The sequence below is a fragment of the Magnolia sinica genome, chromosome 7 (genome assembly GCF_029962835.1).
Source record: "Magnolia sinica isolate HGM2019 chromosome 7, MsV1, whole genome shotgun sequence".
Lineage (NCBI taxonomy): Eukaryota > Viridiplantae > Streptophyta > Magnoliopsida > Magnoliales > Magnoliaceae > Magnolia > Magnolia sinica.
The window spans coordinates 22,784,817-22,806,672 of NC_080579.1; the positions used below are offsets into that span (position 1 = coordinate 22,784,817).

Consider the following 21,856-nt stretch of genomic DNA (forward strand, 5'->3'; position numbering starts at 1 on the left):
CTTTACATGCAAGGTATTAATATTATATACGTGAGAGGGAATTGAGTCTAATTGGTATAAGTCGTTTACTATAGAACCGGTTTTAACTTTAATCGAATTAAAGTAAATACTAAAACTTTTATTTCCAAAGTGGAATGAATATCCCAACTTATCTAAACAGGAAATTGAAACTAAATTGCGCCTTATAGACGGCATACAGAATGTATCTACTAAATCGAAAAAATGACCAGACTTCAACTTAAGCCTATAGACTCTTATTGCCTTCACATCAATTTTGACACCATTGCCTACATATACTGAGCACTCCGCATCAGTTGGTGGCCTGACCTATAGTAATTCCTGCATAGAAGTGCATATGTAAATAGTAGTTCCTGAATCTATCCACCAGGAACCCGCTGACACATTGGTCAGATTAGATTCAAAATAGACAAGAACAGAATGATTATCTTTCTTCATGAGCCAATTCTTAAAACCTTCGCAGTGTTTCTTTAGATGACCCACCTTTTTGCAAAGAAGCACGGTTTACTTTTAACCCGTTTGCATTTAGATCCATTTCCAGATTGATTCTCATGGTTTCTAGATGGAGGACCAGAGAATCCATTATCAGAACCTCGTTTCCTTTTCCTTTTACCTTTATTCCCATGCCCTTGCCCATGACCTGAGGTCACCATATTAACATTTTAAATTTTGACCACCTGCCTGATCCTGTCTTCTTCTTGGACACACTGAGTGATAAGTTCATCTAATGTCCACTTGTCCTTCAGAGTGTTATAGTTTACCAGGAATGTACCGAATTAGGGAGGTAGGTTATTTATAATCAAATGAACCAGTTGATCATCAGTGAATACAAGCCCTAGATCACGGATCTTAGAAACAACCTCAATCTACTCTACAATGTATTCACAGATGTTACCTTTTCCATCGTAGGACGAGCGAGTTAATTTATTCAGAAGGATGCCTACTTCAGATTTATTAGATTTCTTGAATCGTTTTTCCATTTCAGTGAGGAAAGTTTTGACATTGTCTGTTTCAGGCATGGCGCCCTTCATAGATTCAGAAATCGAATATTTAATTACTTTCAGGCATATATCATTTGATCTAAACCATGCAATCCATCGATTATATTCAGCTTTAGTGACATCATCAGATGGTTCTGGCGGTTCTGGTGTTATCAGGGCCAGATCTAATTGAAGACAGCCTAGTACAACTTCAATGGTGTTCTTCCATTGAGCGTAATTAGATCCATTTAGGGTAGGGACATGATTTTGATTAGTTGGAATTAAGACTGAAATAAAAGAGATACATATATACTCACATTAGTTCATAATTTCACAAAACAATTTCGTGAATGTAAACAAATATCAGGCAAAGATAGTCAATTTAGTTGCTAAGGGATGCATCAACTGAATCATCCAAGATGAAGATGGGCCCAACCATCACATCTTGGTGAGAATCTGTTACATCATCATCATTTCTCCTGTGGGCGGTAATAATAATATGCTAGTAATCTTCCTGAACATGAAGCTAAGTGATGTCAGTTATGTAAATCTGAGACACTCAACACCTGTGGGTGAAATGAGTCTTTCAGCTTTACATTACCAACACCATTTACTTCACCCGTTCACGTGTTTGCCAAACGGCAATCATCTGTGTTTTCGTTACGCTACGCATAAAAATGTGAACGCAACTGTATGCAATCCGCTTATCCCGATGTTACAAGTCTGCACTTGTAGTATTTTCATCGATTGAGGTCACTATAGTGGCTAATACAACCGAATCCAGCATTACAAATATGGATTTAGGATTGCGATTATAATCTTGCCTCTCAATGGATTATATCTTAATTAGTCTAATACGGCCCACAAGATGGTCGGTATAGATCATTGGAAAATATAAGAATCTTAAAGTGAAACATGCGGGTAATTTTCACACCATTTATTCTAATGGTACATATCAACTTCTAAGGATGGGTGATGGGCCAACAATAGGGTCGAATCAACACTCTTATAGATCTGTAATTGTTTATATGAGCACAACTAAATGAGCTCTTGACATTAGTGTTAGATGGATAGAAAAGATCCGATACACAAGATGGTACGTAGGTACATCTGTTGTACTGTCCATCTGAATGCACCAACTGTATAAGCTCATAAATTAAATTACATGAACTTATATATAGAACTACAGTACATCCAAAACGGTGGCCAGATACAAGGCCTAGGTGCAACTGGGTCATAACCAATTCAGCCCTAAGAGAAGCCGGATCCCAATTCATGGGTCCATGAGGTGGACCAACATATTGAAATCGGGTCCGCTTACCCGATAGGGAGAAATCCCGATCTAGTGTCTCAACAGGGCATAACGCCGTAGACTCTTTATGAGCCTATCTCCGAAAATTTCTCACCGCAGGAGAGAGAGAGAGATAGAGAGAGAGAGAGAGAGAGGGAGAGGGCAAGCCACTCTCCCTGTCCACAACGAGAAGGGATTGTGCTCTTCTCATTTACAGGATTTCTTGCAGTCATAGCAATACGGCACTGTAACGGCGTTGGAAACAGTGGTGGCCGCGGTTGCCATTGATGAACATGAAAGCTCAAGACGTTGGTAATGGCTCCAGAAAGAGGAAAAAATATGGTGGTGAGCCATCACCTTCGTCTGCATATACGAGGTTCGTCAATGGCCGCCGATCTATCAGATCAAGGTAAGAGACTAGATCGATAAGGTCCGATGGGATCAAAATCCCCTATATTTACTGGATCTGGGGTTATGGAATTGAAACCCCCAATTTCTTATACGGGATTCAAATCGAAAATCCCCAATCTGAATAACTAGATTTAGGATTTTCAAAATCCCTAATATGGGTTTCTGTATTTAGGGTTTCAAATCCAAATTCCTTAATCTGAAACTCTGGATTTAGGGTTTCGAATGCAAATCCGTAATATGAAAATCTGTATTTAGGATTTCGAATCCGAATCCCTAATCTAAAAATCTGATTTTAGGGATTGGAAATTGAAGACCCTAATCTTCTAACTTGGGGATTCGAAATCGAAATCCCTAATCTACTCTGGATTTTGGGGTATTCGAATCTGAAGACCCAAATTTTCTTAATTTGGGGATTCAAATCTGAAATCCCTAATTTTCAGATTTTGGGAATTCAAATATGAAATCCCTAATTTAAATTTAAAATTCGAAATTCCAATTTGCCTTATTTGGGAATTTGAAAATCTGATTATGAATCTGATCACCCATGCCTCTGCACAATGGCTTTGATACCAACTGTGGGATTTATTATACATGCGGAATAGGCCCACGGATCTAGCTGTGCATAGGACATGGTGATCAAGGGGTCGAATATATTATGATTGGATTCATCGCATTTTTTTGTTTATCTTGTATATGTAGTTGTCACGCCCCAAACTCGGAAACCGGGCTCACAAAATTCTCGATCGCCGAATCCGGCGCCGACAGCCTCCGTAGGATCCCATTCTCGGCTCCCAGCGCCCATTCGCCAGGTTCCGATCCTGAGATGCTACAAGGAGGATTTTCAACATCAGTTTAATTCGTAATAAGCATAACCAAAGGCATAACCCACAAACAACAACCAAAAACTCCATCACATTTTCACTATAATAAAAAACTTTACAAGTACAATGAGCATAAGGGAAATACAATGATGATAGACCAAAAGCTCCAAAAAGATCAGCTACGCGCCCAAGCCTCAGCGCTGCTACGATCCTGCGTCACTTGCACGCAACAGTCTTGCATAAGCTTATGGAAAGCTTAGAGGGTGGTGAACGTGTATGCTCAAGGTGGTAATGTATTTATGCAGTATCAGAGTAATGCGGAACATGCTGACGAAGGCTAAGAATACCATAGCCATACCAAGGCCATGCGATACAAAGCATGAATGATGTCGGCCATACCAAGACCATGCAATGCGAAATGCAACTCAAGCATACAAATCCTCATCTAAGTCCACATATCGATATAGCTCAAAATCTGAAATAACACCGGGGTCTAGTACACTCCAAGCCAGATTGCCGCCCCATCGCGCGCAATAAGGTGAGTGGAAAAGACCTCACTATCCGCCTGCCAAAATCGGGCTCTGCTTGTCAATAGCGGACCCATTCCTCAAGCTGGTCAGACTCAGCCTAGCATTGCCCCCTACTCTCGGGCGGGTAAGGCCGCACCCCCTTCCAACCGATCACGACACAGTGGAAAGCGCAACCGTCTGGTAATCGGCACTCAGCGCTCATGCATCCACTCGGTCTAGACGTTGGAGTAACCTCCTGGTACCATAAAGGTTTAGGGACTTTCACCCAGAGATATCTATCGCACCTCATGTAGAACAGTATTTCCGGTATCCAATCCTGCCAACCACGACACGTCTGTGGAGGCTACGGCCCTGATGTCGCTAGGGCGTACAGTAACCATATCACACAATGCGAATGCATGAATCACACTATCCAGTCATACAACAATTATGCGCGTATCGTGCCCTCATGTAGGGCAACACCCCCTGTACGGGAGCCCCTAAACAATCTGCCCGAAGGCATATGTTATGATCAGTCATTTCTCATATCAAGCATGCGTATGATGCATATGATCATGAATCATGGAACTAAACATGTTATATAGGATGGATGATGTTCATAATGAAGGTGGGCCTAGATGGCCTACACATTACACGTACGAGCCTAACAATGGGCCCTAGGGAAAGGCATAATGCGGACATTTAACCAACATTATACTTGCAATGTGGACGTCAAACCAACATTGCTCCTAAGGCACGACTGTCATAATTATCATTACATAAATTATGTTGGGATCACACATTGCAATGGACCTTAGGTACATCCCATTGGGCCTTAAGTTCATCAAATGGGCCATATCATATGGGCCTTATATTCATCAAGTGGGCCACCTCATTGGGCCGCACCAATGGGCCTTATGTGCATTGCAATGGGCCATAACCCGTGGGCCTTAGAATGTATCAAATAGGCCTAATCTCATGGGTCTTATGTGTATCAGGTGGGCCTCAATGGATGGACCATAACTACATCAAGATGGGCCTAATCATATGGGCCCCATGCATATCAAGGTGGGCCTCAACGACGGCCTCGTATAACATATCTGCCAAACCAACTGGGCCCCAAGTACATCGCATCGGGCCTAGTCAAATGGGCCAATTTAAATGGCCGAGTCAAATGGGCCAAATGTATATCAAATCGGGCCCACCCTTATATGTTTGAGATCCGACGAATCCATATATAAGTTATCATTGAGATAGATAAAATGAAACAATTGGAAATTACCATGGCTCTTAAGGGTTTGAACGGTGGATGACATGGTACACTACTTAAATGGTGGGGTCCACTTGAACTTTAGATCTGGCTCACCTCTATTTTTCATGCTGTAAAATGATCTCACAAATGGTTGGACGGCATGGATACAACACATGCATCATGGTGGGCCCCGCCGTTCAAATAATGGACAGTGTTGATAGAGTACATACATCGTTGGGGTCCATGCCAGAGGGATGGAACACATATATCTAGTGTGGGTCCCACCATCAGATCACACGTGTGCCATGGTAGGCCCCACAGGGCTCTGGACGCTATGAGAGATAGAGAGAGAGACAGAGAGAGAGATAGAAAGAGCAGCACGTGGCTGCTGAAATGAGCAGCATAGCTGCCTTTTTATTATCTTTTTATTATTTTATTTTATTTTTACTTTTTCTTTTCCTTTCTCTGGTCAGAGACAAAACGGAGGTGGGTCCTACGTAGGGCCCACCACAGTAGCTAAAATTATCAGATATAATATATATATTATATAATATAATATATAATATATATAATTTATAATATAAAATATATTAGCATGACGTCCAGGCCATCAAGGGCCTGGATGGTCACGTAAACCAGGGAGGGCCCCACACGTGGGGGTGGGTCCCACCGTCCAAAGATGGTGGGCTCCACACGTGCATGGTGGTGTGGCCCACTCCAATTAAATGAACGGTGTGGATGGATCCCATAGCCCACCGTCCACACTTCCCAGTTAGCCACCGCACCAGGGATAGATGCCAGGACCTCAGCGTGAAACGAGGTATCTTTCATTCAGTCTGCCAGTGAGCTATGGATTTGGGTGTGTCCCACCGTTGAAACGGTGCATCCCCACTCAGTCTGCCAATGAGCTATGGATTTGGGCGTGGAAGTGGGCCCCATACGGACATGGTCCCACCGTCTAAGGCGGTGGACGGTTTGGATAGAACACATACATCATGATGTGGCCCGTTGGAGGGGTGGAGGACAGGGATGGGTTCCACGGACCCCATGCTAGTCACACATCACTATTAGCCGCCCCCTGCCAGCCCAAACATCACCCTTAGCACTCATCCAGCGTCCCTGGACGCTGGCAGTGTGGGTATAACACAAGCAGTATGGTGGGTCCCACAGGGACGTGGCCCACCTGAATTTTTGGATCAAGCTGGCACTCGTGTTTCTCCTACATCCAAACCCACCCAATGGTGGTCAGCAAGGTGGGCCCTACGGGTGAGATGACGTGGATCATACATCATAGTGGGGTCCACAATACATGAGAAAGAGAGAAAGAGAGAGAGAGAGAGAGACATCGGTGAAGATGGAGGGGCCCCGCCACTATGGGCCTCTCTTTGATACAAAGCCTACATCAAGGTGGGTCCCAATAGATATGGACCCTTAAATCAAACAAAGGAAGAAAAATAAAAATCTACAATCACCCACCGGCTTCTCCTTGCACCCTAGGCTTCCTTAGCTCCTTAGCTTAGATTCCAACGGAGGAGATGAGGTTTGGATGGTTGAGATGAGAGATGAAGGGGTAGGAAATGGGCCACACTTGAAACTTGGGAGAAATGGGAGAGGGGCTCATACGTATGGGATGTTTTTGCTTTAGGGAGAGTTGAAAATGAGAGAGACTTGTAAGGGAGAGAGAGAGAGGGAGTGATGGGTGATGGAGTGATGGATGGGAGAGAGGGATGGGAGTGTAAGAACTTTTTGACTTTTTTGGCAAAAGTTGTAAGAAAGGGTATGGGTGGTGTAAGAACTTTTTGACTTTGGGGGTTACTTGGGAAAGGGTGAAAGTTGATGTGTACTTGACATGATGGGATTGATGGGATTGATTGATTGATGTGACACCTTATAGAGATTCCCTCGAAATTCTCACGCGCGGCATTTCGTCTCACCGAACGCTGGCCCACATCTCCCGACCAGGGCATCGCATCAGCGCGCGAGTCGCGGCATCGGAACCGCGGCGATGACGCGGTCGCTAAGGTATAAGTCCTGAGTTGAGTCGACTCGGGCTGACGGCATGAGAATCAGGGTTGCGCGCAAATACCGGTTAAGGGTCGAAGGTTGCCGGAATTCGACCGGGAAGACTGCGAAAGCCTATGGAACGGTACGGTCTAAGATACGGGGCTTACAGTAGTCTTCCTCTTCTTCACACCCTTTCTACGAAACAATAGATGGGACTCGAATTCTACCATGGTGTAGGATCGGGGACCCAGCTCTCTTATAGCTCTCTTATATAGATTCTGTGGAGAGAGAGTTTGAAACTCATCACAACTCTCTCTCCCATGCTCCACATTGCAGCATCCTAGTTCAACTCAAATTGTTGTCTGCGTAAGATAGCTATAGCATTCCAGCCCTAGTACGCAAAGCTGCGCAGATAGACTGTGCAGCGCATCACCTGAAGTGGGGCCCACTGTTTAACTTATTCCCATAGTCCAACTGAATGACAATCTAGACCGTTGATCAGTAAGGCCCACTAGATAGAGTTCTTACAGTGCTCCCATTGCCAGTCCCAAGCCCAGATAAATGAGGGTTGCATCAGGTTGGCAGATGTCGTCAAACTTATGCCATAACCTCCTGCTTAGAGTGGTATGGCAGAAAATGATTCATGTAGCTGTCCCCAATTAGTTGGGATGAGGCTTAGATGATGACGTAACAATGTTATCATATTATCTGAATCAGTAGATGGCAATAACTGGTCACCTTTGTCTGTCTTCGTCATTCTTGCTCTTGAACAATTGCAGGCCTTTATGGATGGATCTAGGAAATCAAATCATTGGGTTTTTTTTTTTTTTCCTTCTTTTAATCTGCAAGCTGCATTATTATTTTGGTAATTATCATAAATGAAAAAAACTGCACAGACAGGTTTAGTTATCCACAAGAACCGTGGAGCATACACAGAGGGTACCATCACTTTTCGGTCGTCTCCTCTGCCTCCTGCCAATGGCAGAAGACTACAGTTCTCCTGGACTACCAAACTTCAAAGTGCCCATTATTATTAGAATGTAGCCGCTGTTCTCCTGTGAGTTTAGAATTGAGAATGTGGAAACTTGCCTTTGTGATTCACGAAATCAGGGAGCTTTTCTTGACATTAAATATTTCATTTTTCTTCATTGCTGGGATTGTAATTGTGGCGCATATTCCCTTGCTAAGGAAAGCGCTTATTGGACGCCATTCCTCTTTACAGTGGTCCACTTTTTCTTTGATGCTCATGGGGTTGAAACGTGTGCAGGTGGTCGTCTATGGCATGCTTTCATTGGTATAGGTTTTTGAGAAAGAACCCAAGCTTATGACTTCCAAGCTGCCCTTCATGACCATATGAAGTATCCTTTTGTGAATTCTCGTTTTCTCCCTTTATGAAGTATCCTTTTGTGAATTCTTGTTTTCTCCTTTTGTTTGAAGAACTGCTATTTAAAACTGTTTCGTATGGTTGAACCTTTTGTTCATGGGCTTCCTGGACCAAATCACAATTTTGGCTATCAAGATTGAACTAGTAAATGCGACCATGTGAAATTGTTCCTCCTTCATGATCCAAAAGATACCTAAACAAAAAGAAGACTGCTGAAGAGATGGAGCAGCATTATCAGAAGACGTCCTCAGTAGATTACAGTCTAAAAGAAGGGGAAACACTGGTGTTGCAAATAAAGAATGTAGGATTTCTTGCATCGAGGAAACTATAGGTTCCTGAGCCGCGGAAAATATACAGTTTGCTGTCAATCCCAATCATGCATGTGACCCTTTGGTGATTCAAACTGTTAATATGACGGGCCCCAACCTTGGGCGGATGCCCCAAATAAATCCCAGAATGGAAATTTTTGATCTGTCCTTATTCGGTTGAATTGGTGGACCATATTTTTTTATTTTATTTTTTTACACTTTACATGTTTTAGGTCACCGGCTGAAGGATTAGGATTTCTAATCTGAGAATCTTTTGGGACACCCTCCAATTACAGGGCCATCAAATTATTGGTCTGGATCACCAAATATGGGGTCCACAGTACAGAATTGGGAACATGAAGGCTAGCAACCTTACAAGTCCTCTTCTGGCTTCATTAACTACCTACTGGATTAGAAATGACAAGTACTATTGATTGCAGCATGGTTGTGATAATCACCTGACTCATTGTAACTGCAAAAGGGATCTCGCAGTTCCAAGTCTACATTTTTTGAGCAGGGTCTCAACAATCTCTCATTGGAAGAAAAGGCAAATATGAAAGAGCCCACAATTATTCTCAAACCACCACCGCCCCCACCAGCTCCACTTTCACCTGTTAGCACTGCTCAGAAAGCACCAGCAAACTTTCCATCTAATTTCAGTCTTCAGGGGACTACTGATGATTCTGACCCACATGGTATGAAAGAATGTCAATCCAAAGAACCTTCTTCACAAGAAGACAAGAACTCTCAAGATACCGTAGAAGATCACTTTGGAGATTTTCACACAGCGGATCAACATTGTTTTATGAATCTCAAATTTTCTTTGCTTGAATGCTTGAAATGGTTGCATGCTTCCATTGGGAAGTATGTCTTGGTTTTGGTCAATGCACCGATTTTATACCCGTTAGTTTGGTTGAGAGGTTCAACACTTTCGGAGATTGATGATCTCGATTTACTTAGAAAATAGAATTTGTATAAAATTATTATAATGCATTTTTTAAACATTTCTCGGAATGCAGCTTGATTCATCGTTTTCGGGTGGTAGAACCTTTTTTTTTTTTTTTCCGATGAATGTTAAAAGTAATGGTGGAGCATAAGCCTAACCTGCAGTTATGCATTCACCTGGCATGTGTGTGTGCAAATCCTGGACATGCAGCAGATGGGCCCCATTGTGCAGATTACTTGGCCTAAAATCAGGCTAGTCGGCTCATCAGGCAGGCTGTACCTATATGTTGAATTTGTTGCACCATTATTGAACCATCCCTTCTAATACATCCTTTGCTGATGCACGTATACCACTGGACGTCCCACATTCATGCTGGTGTGGACGGGCATGTGGGCCCAAGCAAACTCTGGAAGTCGGTTTCATATTTCTGAGGTGAGGTTATGGGTCTCGGACGTGGAGAATGGGTGAAGAAGTTGACAAGTTTGCGGTGGTCACGTGCAGCCCTGTTCAAAAAAATTTTGTTTGGTGAGGGCCCGAGCCGTTGAGAGGGCATCTACACAGTAGGACCTTCCTGATAGATGGCCTGGACGCTGCACATTTACGTACCGTGTTGTGTCATGTGCAGGCATGGGCTACACGAGCTAGGATAGCAAAATTTTCAGCACTGGATGATGATTTTGTAACATTCTTGGATCCAGTTATTTTCCAATCTGTTTAGAGTAATGTTTGATAACAAATAACTAATCTATTGGAGAAGCTTCTGACTCCAATGACTGTTGCAACTTATCAAAAGCAACAAGTGAGGTTTTTACAAGCATTGCTCGCAGTTTGTTCCGATCACCATGGATGGTTTCTGATGATGATGAATGCTTATCAAAGTCATGTGGCAATAATTCAGAAAGAAGCGTTTATGCTGCGTAAGGGGAAAAAAAAATTTGAAACTTGGGCATGCGAGCAAACTGCGTTAAAAAACTGGCTGATGATTTGAAACTTGGGAATGGGAACAAGCTGCGGAAAAAAATAGCAGAAAGATATTAATAAATGCTGAAGCAATTGGGTTGGAAAGAAAATTGATTCATTACAAATTGGGATTGTGCGGAGCTAAATTGGTTTTTTAATTTAGCCAGTATAATTTCAATTAATTTATAGAGCATGTCCAACTTCTGAATGCGTTGTGTCATAACCCTGTCAAAGTATCTAATATCTCAGGGTGGCAGTGGGCTAGCAAGCCCAACCTGTCTTTGGACCTATATTACCTTGGCGCATGATATAGGCTTGATTAATTTTCAGGCCAGGCATGGGGCTCAAGTCATTTTAGCTGAACCCAACTTTATATGGCCCTGTTCTTTCCTACAAAAAAGCCATTATTCCAGTACTCGATTAGGCAGCCCATGCATCATGAATGTAGAATCTTGGGATTATTCCAAAGTGCCTATTTCTTTGTGCGTATGAGGCCCACCTTGTCAATGGGGATATTATCAAATTCCGGGCAAGGCCTGATTGGGCCCATCCGCCCAAACAATTTTTACTAGCTTGAGCTTGAGGCTGACCATGCTAGGTTCACGCGGTGCTCAGGACGTGATGGCCAGGGCTAGTTGCCACCCCTACACAAAAATCCACATCCTCCTTTTGCCTCTACCAAATGGGGTTCACAAGCGGAGAACTTGCACAAGTGTGAGATATGGGTCATTTGTCAGTTGGTCCCAATATAGAAACTCCAATGATGAAGGGGTGGTGGGCCACACTTGTAAATTGAATAAATTTTGCTGAAAAGGAAAGCATCAACTAACCAAAATATGAATATGAAAAATCCATTGTCCCATCAGAGAAGATAATTCCGTTAAAAAAAATTCCATATTAACCTGTTTGTTGTAGCAAAAGTGATTTCCATACAAATGTTAATAGATCAAATGATCAACATGTTTTGTAAGCACAGAAACCTAGAATTAACAGTTCCATTTCCCATAGATATGGAAATAGATTTCCATTCCACATTTTTCCACTGTTTCCACCAATCCAAACAAGGAACCATGGCACACTTCATGTAGTAAATGAATCCTAATCACACAAAGATAAACAAACAACCTTGTTAACAGTTAGAAGGGAAGCAGCACAAACAATTACAGAACTCCTACAAGGAGGAATATACAACAGGATGCACTATATGCTCAGGGTATTGCAGTATAAACTTTTAATAGCTATAACAAGGCAATAATAATGTCACAGTTGGGAATTCTCAACTAACAGAATTTCATAATTACTGTGCTGCATAAAATCAAAATATACAAAATCAGGTGAATAAGCAAGAGTAACAATTTCAAGTGAAAATGGAAGGGGTGCCAATCACAAGTCATCCATGTAATTGCTTCCCACCCAGCATTGCAAAATGGTTAGTTTTTGTTGATTGATTAAAGAAGTTCCACTAACTCACCGCCTTTTCTTGCAAAATGGTTGGTTTTCATTTATTAAGGAGCTTTTGCTAACTCGACACCTTTTTTGACTGGTTCTAATTCACAGAGGCATTTGGACACATACATCCAAGTTCAACGCCCTTGATTTTTATGCCAGAAGATTCAAACCGCATTACTCATCTAACGGATACCTCATACATCAAACACGTCACATTATGACACATGCGCGCACGTGGAATTAGCAAAATCTCTTAGATAATAGTTTTATCAGGAGTATGTAAACTGTTGCAACAAAAGGGTTTGAAAAAACTCATTGGGATATAACCAACATCCAATACTACTCTTCACAAAAACAACTTACTTGAGAAGCACACTATCACTCAGCATGCTCCCCATATCAGACCTACTAATAGTCTCTGTTTTACATTGGGGGCAAATCTCTCCCTGGCATATCTCTTCCCTGATAAGCATTGCCACTTGGAATGTTTCCCACATCTCTGTTTGGCATGTAGTTGTTCTGGTACTCTCTGTTTGGTATCTCCCTACTTTGTTGAAAATCCCTATTAGGCATATATCCAGGGCCACTGTTAGGCACATTCGAGTATCCCCCGCTCGGCCCAACACTATTGGGCATGTTCGAATACCCACTGCTTGGCCCACCGCTGTTGGGCATGTTAGAATACCCCCCGCTTGGCCCGCCGCTGTTGGGCATGTTTGAGTATCCCCCACCTGGACTACTGCTGTTGGCCATGTTTGAGTATCCTCCACCCGGAGCACCGCTGTTGGGCATGTTTGAGTATCCTCCACCTGGAGCACCGCTGTTGGGCATGTTTGAGTATCCTCCACCCGGAGCACCACTGTTGGGCATGTTTGAGTATCCTCCACCTGGAGCACCACTGTTAGGCATGTTTGAGTATCCTCCACCAGGTCCGCTGTTGTTGGGCATGTTTGGGTATCCTCCACCTGGTCCGCTGTTGTTGGGCATGTTTGAATATCCTCCGCCCGGTCCAGCATCTCTATTAGGCATGCCCCCGGCAACATTCTCTCTAGGAGGCATTGAGCTCTGCACGTCCCGGTTCTGGAAATCCCTATTGGGCATTGGAGGTGCATCTCTGCTTTGAAAATCATGGTTCTGCATATTATCTCTTCTTCTCTCAAAGTTCCTTGATCGATCGAAATTGCGAGGCCTATCATTGCGCCTAGACCTCTCATTTGCACGTGCATTGTTTCGAACCCATTCCTCATGGTATTTAGGATCATATGGAACAGCTTTTCCATCTATGAAAGGTTCCCCTGCCAGAACACATCCATGTGATACAAGAACAAATCAAAACTATATTAGAAAAAGGAATGGCACCTCAAATTCTCAACCAATAACTAGCCATAAACATAGCTAGGAGACAACAAGAGTTCATTAGGACTTGGAACAATCAAATTCTCAACCAATAACTAGCCATAAATATAGCAAGGAGACAACAAGAGTTCATTAGGACTTGGAACAATAAGTTACTGCTTTGAATAGGATCCCACAACGCCCGGAAAACTTTTTGAATAAATTACCAAAAATGTCCATAGTATATTAATTATATTGACCTCTTATATGCTCTCTCGCTGGAAGTTTTCCAAAAGCATGAAAAGCTGGAGGACTTTGTACCATCCATTGCGGTGCCACAAATTTGGATATTGTGACCTTCTAACGGTTGACTATTGTCCCCTAAAATGGGATCAATGATTCAAATGCGCATCCCTATCCAAAGAAAGATAAGGTGAAACTTTATGAAATTAGAACATGCTCTCTCTCTCTCTCTCTCTCTCTCTCTCTCTCTCTCTCTCTCCATAATGGTTGTTATGGTCCTCTCCATAATGGCTGTTATAGGACCATAATGGTCCATTACAGTCCCATAAGGGGGGAAATATGTATTTTGCCTGTATCGGCCCATTATGGGGTCTTTTCTTTTCTTTTTCTTCTTTCAAATTGGGTGATACAACCCCATATTGGGTAAAAAACACCACCTTTACCGTTATGGAACAGTTGTTTTTTAATACCATCCATGGGCTTGTATCCATGTATATAAATTGATGGGTGTGCATGCGCATGTGGAACAATGCATTCATGTATGGATGAATCAATTATGTAAACTTAAAATGATGCACCATGCATGAGATCCGTCCAAACCAACCTCAGAGAAAGGAGAGTACTTAGCAAGTAAATAACTTCTATCATTACCTCCTCATTTAATTATAAGAAAAAAAAAAAAAAAATTTGTAAAATTACTTCACGCTTGGAGCAGTGTGAAATCTTGCATAGAACAGGTAAAATCACTCATTAAAATAAAAATTTAAGAGAGAGAGAGAGAGAGAGAGAGAGAGAGAGAGAGAGAGAGAGAGAGAGAAGAAAGTAAAATCACTTCATGCCACCCACTCGAGTTTTGGAATGGCCAGAAATTTTGGTGAAACCTCTCATCCTTGTGCATTGAGAGGACAGGCCAAGCGTCTGAACCAGATCTTTGTTGGTCTCACACACAAACCTATGGTGGGTGTCTCACTCTCAATTGCTTCCTTCGGCCTGGCTGACCTAAGTCATGGATTGGTCTGAATTTTGGGCATCTAGTGGAAGGCGTGGATGTCCAACACATCATGGTTGTCTGATACACCTAGTAAACTCCAGTAAGGTTGACCTTATTGGAACATATTTTGTATGTGTGCGTGTGTGGATAGGTTCATCTACCAGTGGATATAATTAGATAATCCATAAAATAGTCATACATACTGCAACGAACATAGAACAACATACAAATGTGTCTATACAATTCAAAATGCATTCATGTATGGATGAATTAATTATGTAAACTTAAAATGATGCACCATGCATGAGATCCGTCCAAACCAACCTCAGAGAAAGGAGAGTACTTAGCAAGTAAATAACTTCTATCATTACCTCCATAATCTTTATTCTTGACATTCAAGTAAGAATCAGGAAGAACCCACCGAACTCTTGGCAAAGCTGCATTTAAAATAAAAATCAATACAAATTGCATTCTCAAATCTAAACCGAAAAAACAGTCATGAGGTAACTATGTTTGGACATACGCTTAATCTTGTAAGAAAGTTCCTCCGAGACAAGGCATCCGAAAGCAAAGTAGTGCCTAGTTGATACTGAGTAAATTGACTTTTTTGCTTCTTCTTCACTGCATAGACAAACAAGGAAAACAAAAACAACAACTTAGAATCAACTCACTTCATACCCAATAATATTTCTAAAATGCAAACACGTGTATTACTAAAATAGTATGTGTCATGCCCCAGAATCCGGGTACAGCGTGTGCACCCTTAGACCCGAGTTTTGGTTTGTAACTCGTACACAAAGTGCACCAACTTCATCTGTTGATCAGTTTAATCAGAGGGGAGAATTACATTCATTCTAAGTTCCACCCAATTTCATTGAATTGCAATCACGTATACATAACACTTAGCACCAATCAACCAGGCATATAGAAATCTTCACGATCATTCAAATAACATAAATCTCAACCATCATTCATTTGTTATATTATCTTAAAATAAATATATTTATTCCAGACTTACAATGTCTCAATCAAATACATATAAACAATTGCTTAAAACCCCACAATCGATGCCAAAATGCATTGTACGCCAATCAAGGGATATATTTACAAGAAAGAAAATCCCCGTAGTCAAGGGATACATTTACAAGAAATAACACAAGCATATGATATGCATTCCTCTTAAAAGTGAGTGGTGAATTACGACTACCATCGGCTACATAAAAATAATTGCAAGAATGATTAATAAAACAAGGACCCATCAATGTTCCAATGGATATGCCCAAAAGGAAAAATAGAGTAGATGGTATATAATCCTCTTACAAGTGATCGGTGACCTATGATATCCATTGCGCATATAAAATAATTGCTAGCAAGATTAATAAACAGAGAGATGGGGACACAATATCATTGTTCTGAACTAATCAGACACTTCAATTATAGCCTTACTTTCTGCTTCATTATATTTGATCACTAACCAGGATCAATTCACTGTTATGAACTCCATGATGGCCCATCTTTGTAGGGCCATAGATGTAAACAAGTGCAATAATGTATGGATTTAAATAAACATAAACCATGGGGCCAATGCAAATGCAGAAAAAAATTAAAAAAAAAAAAGAAAGAAAGAAAGAAAAGAACATACCCTAGTGCTCAATCAACTACGGGTTGTAAGTGACTTACAAGTGAATTTCTTCCCCCAAACAGCACCCGTAAGTGACTTCCCTGTAAGTCACTTCCAACTAACCCAACTTACAGGCATCCACACAGGCCCTAACACATAATTACAATTAACCATAATGAGATCAACTCACTTTTAGGGGTCTACCAAAGAGGCCTAAATGCCTTCTCAAAAATGGCCAGAAACCCATTTCAGAAGACTGAAAACACTATTCAATATGACTAAAAAATTCTATAAAAATGATTAATTACAAATTTGAAGAGCAAGGTTCTTCTAGTTATCAGATGAACTCCTTTGTTAGCTGGCGTCTACCAAACACACCCTAAATGCCTTCCCATAAATGGCCAGAAACCCATTTCAGAATTCCATAAAAAGATTAAATTACAGACACATAGAATAGAATTTCTTCACACATTTCCAAATTCGGAATACTCTATATAATACTTGTTCGAAACTGACACCAAACAAGATTCATTCCTAACTGATCCAAATATCAAAGAAGCCCCAATTCCAGATTTCTCAACAGGAAAAAAAAAAAAAAAAAATCCAAATCGCAACAGACACATGCAAAGACAAATCCAAATAAAATCCTCACTGCCACAAAATCCTCAATTCCATTCAAAGAAAACACAACCAGACCCTAATCCCAAAAACCAAAACCCAAGCAAATAAAGGAGAACGAAAACACTGACCTTCCAAGGACCTGGGCTAGCGTCTTGATGTAGCTATCGATAATCTCGTCTCTTGTAGGGTTCCCCTCAGGCGGCTCCATGACGATGAGCCAGTGCTCGAAATCGCAGCCGTCCAATAAAATAGTCTCCTTCGGCGGACGGTTGCTCCAGTTCGGCGACGGGTCGTTCAACGAGGACGTCGTCGGTCGGGTCGAGAAGCATCGGAGGCCGGAAGCCGCCGGATAAAGTCGGAGGCCCGGTAGGGCGGCGAGGAGGCGGAAGCGGAGGAGAGGAGAAGAGCGATAGAGATGAGAGGAGGAAGAGAAAGAGCGAGAGAAGATAGTGGAGAGTGAGATGGTGGGATTTGACATTAGGGTTCGGCCCAAGAACGCCATCGCCATTTTGCTCTGTCAAAACCCTAGAGAGGTGTAAAACCAGGGAGAGAAATGAGAAGCGGAATGCGGTTTTGAGTGGGCGCGGATTAGCTAACGACGGGTCGAGTAGCGAGACTCGCTACTGAAGTCACGTCACCGAGTTCCGTGGGCGCCAACATGACGTATGTTCTGTATCCGCACCTTCCGTACATTTGGAGAGATGATTTTAGGGCAATATCAAAAAAATGAGTTAAATCCAGGGCTCCAGTAGACCCCAGCACAGAAAACATTGGGGACTGTGACGCCCACCATTAAAAACTTATGGTGAGCCTTAGGATAGTTTCAACGGTGGGAATCACTCTTCTGTGGTGGGTCCAATACAACTTTTAATCTTTCTTTGGCTATTGCCATAAAATGATATCTCAAAATAGATGAACGGTGTGGATACGACACATACATCGTAATGGGCCGACAGAACTTGGTGACGTTACTTCAGTAGCCGACTCGCTACTCGCTCAACCTGTCAGTGTCTAATCCCTGTCCGTCCGATTTGAGGGGTTTTATAGCGGTTGAGAGAAATGCGATGGTTTCAATCGAGGGAGTGCTGGCATGTGCGGACATTTTCACACATGGAAGATCCGAATGGTACGAGGGTAGAAGTGCAGCTATCATAACCTAGAAATGATCCGCTCATTAGGGGGGAGTCACATGGCCCACTTGATAGGGAGCACGCATTGGGTACTAACCCCGCCAATGCCTAGCTAGGGACGGACGGTCATGTAGGCTCCCTGGGCCACCGAGATGTATCCATACCCTCAATCCATTTTGAGTGATCATTTTAGGAGGGAGCTCAAAAGGAAACATAGTACCACATCACAAGAAGCGGAAGAATTACACTCTTATGGTTGAAAACTTATTAGGGGCAAAAAAGCTTCAATTGTTAACTTTCAATCCACATGGATTCTTGCGGTGTGGTCCACTTGAACCTTCAACCCGCCATGCTTATACTATAAAATAATCTTACAAGATGGATTAATGGTGTGAATAAAACATATACTCGCAATGGGTCTCATGGAGCCCATGATTGCACCTGTCTCTAGCTAAGTCTAGGTTAGTATCCAATATGTGCCCCTCAACAAGTGGCATGGTGGCCAGCAAGCGTATTGTGTAATGAGCAAGAGTAAACTCTATGGGACCCACCATGATTTGCATGTTTTATTCACATCACATGACATCTCAGTTTAGTGCATGAGTCAAAATTAAAGCACATCCAAGACTCTAAGACCACACTGCAAGAAACATTGTGAAGTAAATGCCTAGCTTTAAAATTTTCTTAAAAGCCACGATAATTTTGAATCAAGTTAATACTTATGTTTTCCCTTCATCCTTGTATGTGGAACAATATATATATATATATATATACACACACACACATACATATAAGTTGGATGATAAATAAACAATTTGGTTTTGCAGGCCGAAACTCACATTTTTTCGATCTTGGAGAAGATGCTTATTGTATCCTGGAGTCGGATTTATTGTAACCCTCTTGCAAATCGGTTTAATCACCAGTAGGGTGCGAATATTACCTTAAAGATAGCGACATCATAACACGCCTTAAGCCTACCTTTAGGTGATTAATTTTCTATCTTTTCGCCTCAACCCTAATGGGTTATGCTTATTCCCACCATTTCTTGTGGTGCAGTTCACCATAGCTTTAGATATGATTCAAGTTTGGAATCATACCGTGAAATGATTTGGAAAAATGGTTGTATTGCATGGATAAGACACATATATCTATAGTAAGCCCCACAAAATTTACTCGGTGTGCAATCCTCTTCAGGTGACCTTCCTGCCCCAAGCTTAGGCTAGCTTGGCACCCGGCCTCGATCAATTAGCATAGCCATAGATGCATAGCCAGATTAATTTTAAGCCTAGACTGAAGTCCCCAACCTATCAGTCTAGCCCAACCTGGCCGAGTTCAAATACATGCGTTCTTTCATGATCACATGCAATTTACCTGCTGACCATGAGTTTTGTTTTTCAAAAGAGATGCTCCACACAATTAGTTGTGTGTTTACCCAATTGTGGGTGGGGCCTAACAAACTGTCTGTATAGCATCTCACCTATCCAGCATGGTTGCTCCACCATGAAAATGGGACATCTCAAAAATCAAGTCGATACAACCATCATATAGGCCACATTATAGAAAATAATGAACCAAAAAAAAAAAAAAAACCCTTCACATGCATCTGGGGCCATATGATGATTGGATCAACCTCATTTTTGGAGTGCTCCGCTTTCATGATCGGACACCCATTTCTAAATATATATTTCCTAATCAATGGATGCATTCTGACAGTTCTCCTGAGAAAAGGGTCAGAGGTAAATTAAAAATATTCACCTTAAAAAAAGACAATTAGTCAATTTTATGGGGCGGATTAAGTGATATCCAGATCCACCCACATGGGTGAGACCCCTCACCATGGGGCCGACTGTTACATCTACACAGTCGATCCATATTGAATGGTCATTTTATGGCATGATCTAAAAAATGAAGCAGTTCAAAATCCTTGATGGACCATAGTACATGAAACAGTGGTGATTGACCATTAAAAACTTCTTGTGGGACAAAAAAATAAAATAAAATAAAATAATCTTTGGATCAAGATGATATTCATGTTGTCTCTTCATCTACGTGTTTGTAATCCTATCAACACGTTGGATGGCAAATAAACATTTCAGTGGAATCCATGAAGTTTTTAATGGTGAGGATTTTATCATGACTGTTTCCTATGGTGTGGTCCACCTAAGATTTGAGTCAGCTTCATATTTTTGTATTATGCCCTAAAATGAGCTTTCAAAACGGTTGGAAGGTGTGGATTTAAGGCACATAAATCACTATGAGCCCCACAGTCAAGGATCCCACCCACGTCCGTGCATTCGGGCTCTCACCCAAACTCGATCCTCGATATTCAGGGTGTCACTTTTCACTTTGCGAAAGCGTGTTTCACTTGTACGATTACTTGATTATCATATGTAGTCATAAGAGCTAATCCAAATAGTGTATATCATCATGATTATAAGTGTAAATGAACAAAATCAAAGTATGTACGACCATACAATAACATATCACAGAGTTTACCTAACTAGGGATTCACTAAACAAGTTCAAAAGAATCATAAATTGTGTATCCCTACTTAGAATGACAAAACAAAAATACCAGCGATCTGAGCATGTTGAACTACAACCGATCATCTACACATTGAAAATACAAAAACTCCTCGGTGGGGTTTATGTACTTCTCAACAAGTGCATCCTCTTCTAAGGCACATGCATTGATGAAATCGTCTAGTTGGTGTTTTAAAATACCGTCCTAGATGGGAGTGAGTGATCAACTCAATGCTCCCATTATCTAAAGTTTCACATATTATCAAACATATTTAAGCATATGCAATGATAGGAATACAAAACAAACAATTCCAATGATTAGCTCTTTAAGTGCATGAATGACATGAAATGTGAATGCATGGCCCAGGATCAACAACAATAGTAACTTTCCACATCAACGGTACTACTAGCAAGGACATCAACATATGCGTAATGGTTGGCCCGCATCACAGCCCAATAATGTGGTGGTATGCATGGTTAGGTAGGTGTTTATTAATTTAGGTCAAACAGTCGGTTGGTGAAGTTAGGATACCGTCATCTATCGCAGGTCTTTACCTGGATCACGTGGCTTGTTGCGTGTTGAGGGTCAAATATTGCATATTATCCCTCATTTATATCTTGGTTTGATGAACATGATAATGCTTAATATTTTATTTTACTCATGTTTGTGTTGCAAGGTGACTTTAAGAGCTTGGATTGAAAAAGGTACTAAAAGTATGGATTTGATGCTCAAGAATCACCAAGGTAAGGGATGGATCTTAAGAGACCAAGATTGAAGAATTCACATGCCAAAGATCTAAGAAAACTAAGTGAGGAATGAAAAGAATCAAAGATTTGAAGTGAAGAAAAAGAATCTTGAAATTGTCTTGAAAAAGCATATTCTAAAACTCTAGGTCATTCTGTGAAATTGCGCAGAGTGAAATCTATTTTGGAAAACTGCGCAGAGTAAAGTCTATTTTAGCAAACTGCGTAAATTTGAGGCGGTTTCTAGAGTTTTCCAACTAGGTGCAAAAGTTGGAGTTCCACAACTATAAATAGGACTTCCTAAGATGTTCCTAGA

At 41.5% G+C, this 21,856-nt stretch overlaps 3 protein-coding genes across 8 annotated transcripts in view; 2 read left to right on the plus strand and 1 right to left on the minus strand.

The window, feature by feature from the left end:
- LOC131251208 (uncharacterized protein At1g03900-like) overlaps window positions 1–21,856 on the plus strand; it is a 75,029-nt gene that overhangs the window by 51,708 nt on the left and 1,465 nt on the right. The window contains exons 6-7 of one of the 5 annotated variants that reach the window (XR_009173660.1): window positions 8,554–8,644; window positions 8,860–8,905. The exons of 2 other annotated variants lie outside the window; for them this stretch is intronic. Coding sequence is in view for 1 of the 3 variants with exons in the window: in XM_058251793.1 (XP_058107776.1) it covers window positions 8,509–8,594 (86 nt within the window). In the remaining 2 variants the exon portion in view is untranslated. Of the gene's footprint in view, window positions 1–8,508; window positions 8,645–8,859; window positions 8,906–21,856 lie in introns of those variants that run through there. 2 more of the 5 variants (XM_058251796.1, XM_058251793.1) reach the window with 2 other exon arrangements.
- LOC131251209 (uncharacterized) lies at window positions 9,444–9,968 on the plus strand. The gene has a single exon (XM_058251797.1). It carries the CDS (start codon window positions 9,532–9,534, stop codon window positions 9,943–9,945), a length of 414 nt encoding a protein of 137 aa, XP_058107780.1. The 5' UTR covers window positions 9,444–9,531; the 3' UTR covers window positions 9,946–9,968.
- On the minus strand, window positions 11,760–17,749 carry LOC131251205 (multiple organellar RNA editing factor 8, chloroplastic/mitochondrial-like). Of its 2 annotated transcripts, XR_009173659.1 has the most exons (5): window positions 17,273–17,749; window positions 15,426–15,523; window positions 15,274–15,339; window positions 12,697–13,628; window positions 11,760–11,982 (listed from the first exon to the last, which is right to left on the minus strand). XR_009173659.1 is itself a non-coding variant. In XM_058251788.1 (4 exons), the coding sequence occupies exons 1-4, from the start codon at window positions 17,650–17,652 to the stop codon at window positions 12,757–12,759; spliced, it is 1,416 nt and encodes a 471-aa protein (XP_058107771.1). In that variant the 5' UTR covers window positions 17,653–17,749; the 3' UTR covers window positions 12,565–12,756. The 2 variants fall into 2 exon arrangements, 1 of the variants encoding a protein (XP_058107771.1); XM_058251788.1 differs by lacking the exon at window positions 11,760–11,982 and having other exon boundaries at window positions 12,565–13,628.

Excerpts from the sequence above, each read along its gene's own strand:
- LOC131251205 (XM_058251788.1), bottom strand. The coding sequence starts at position 17,652 with ATGGCGATGGCGTTCTTGGGCCGAACCCTAATGTCAAATCCCACCATC. Across the intron at positions 15,524-17,272 it reads CTAGCCCAGGTCCTTGGAAG|TGAAGAAGAAGCAAAAAAGT; the intron begins GTCAGTGTTTTC and ends TTGTCTATGCAG. Across the intron at positions 13,629-15,273 it reads CAAGAATAAAGATTATGGAG|GGGAACCTTTCATAGATGGA; the intron begins GTAATGATAGAA and ends GTGTTCTGGCAG.
- LOC131251209 (XM_058251797.1), top strand. The coding sequence starts at position 9,532 with ATGAAAGAGCCCACAATTATTCTCAAACCACCACCGCCCCCACCAGCT.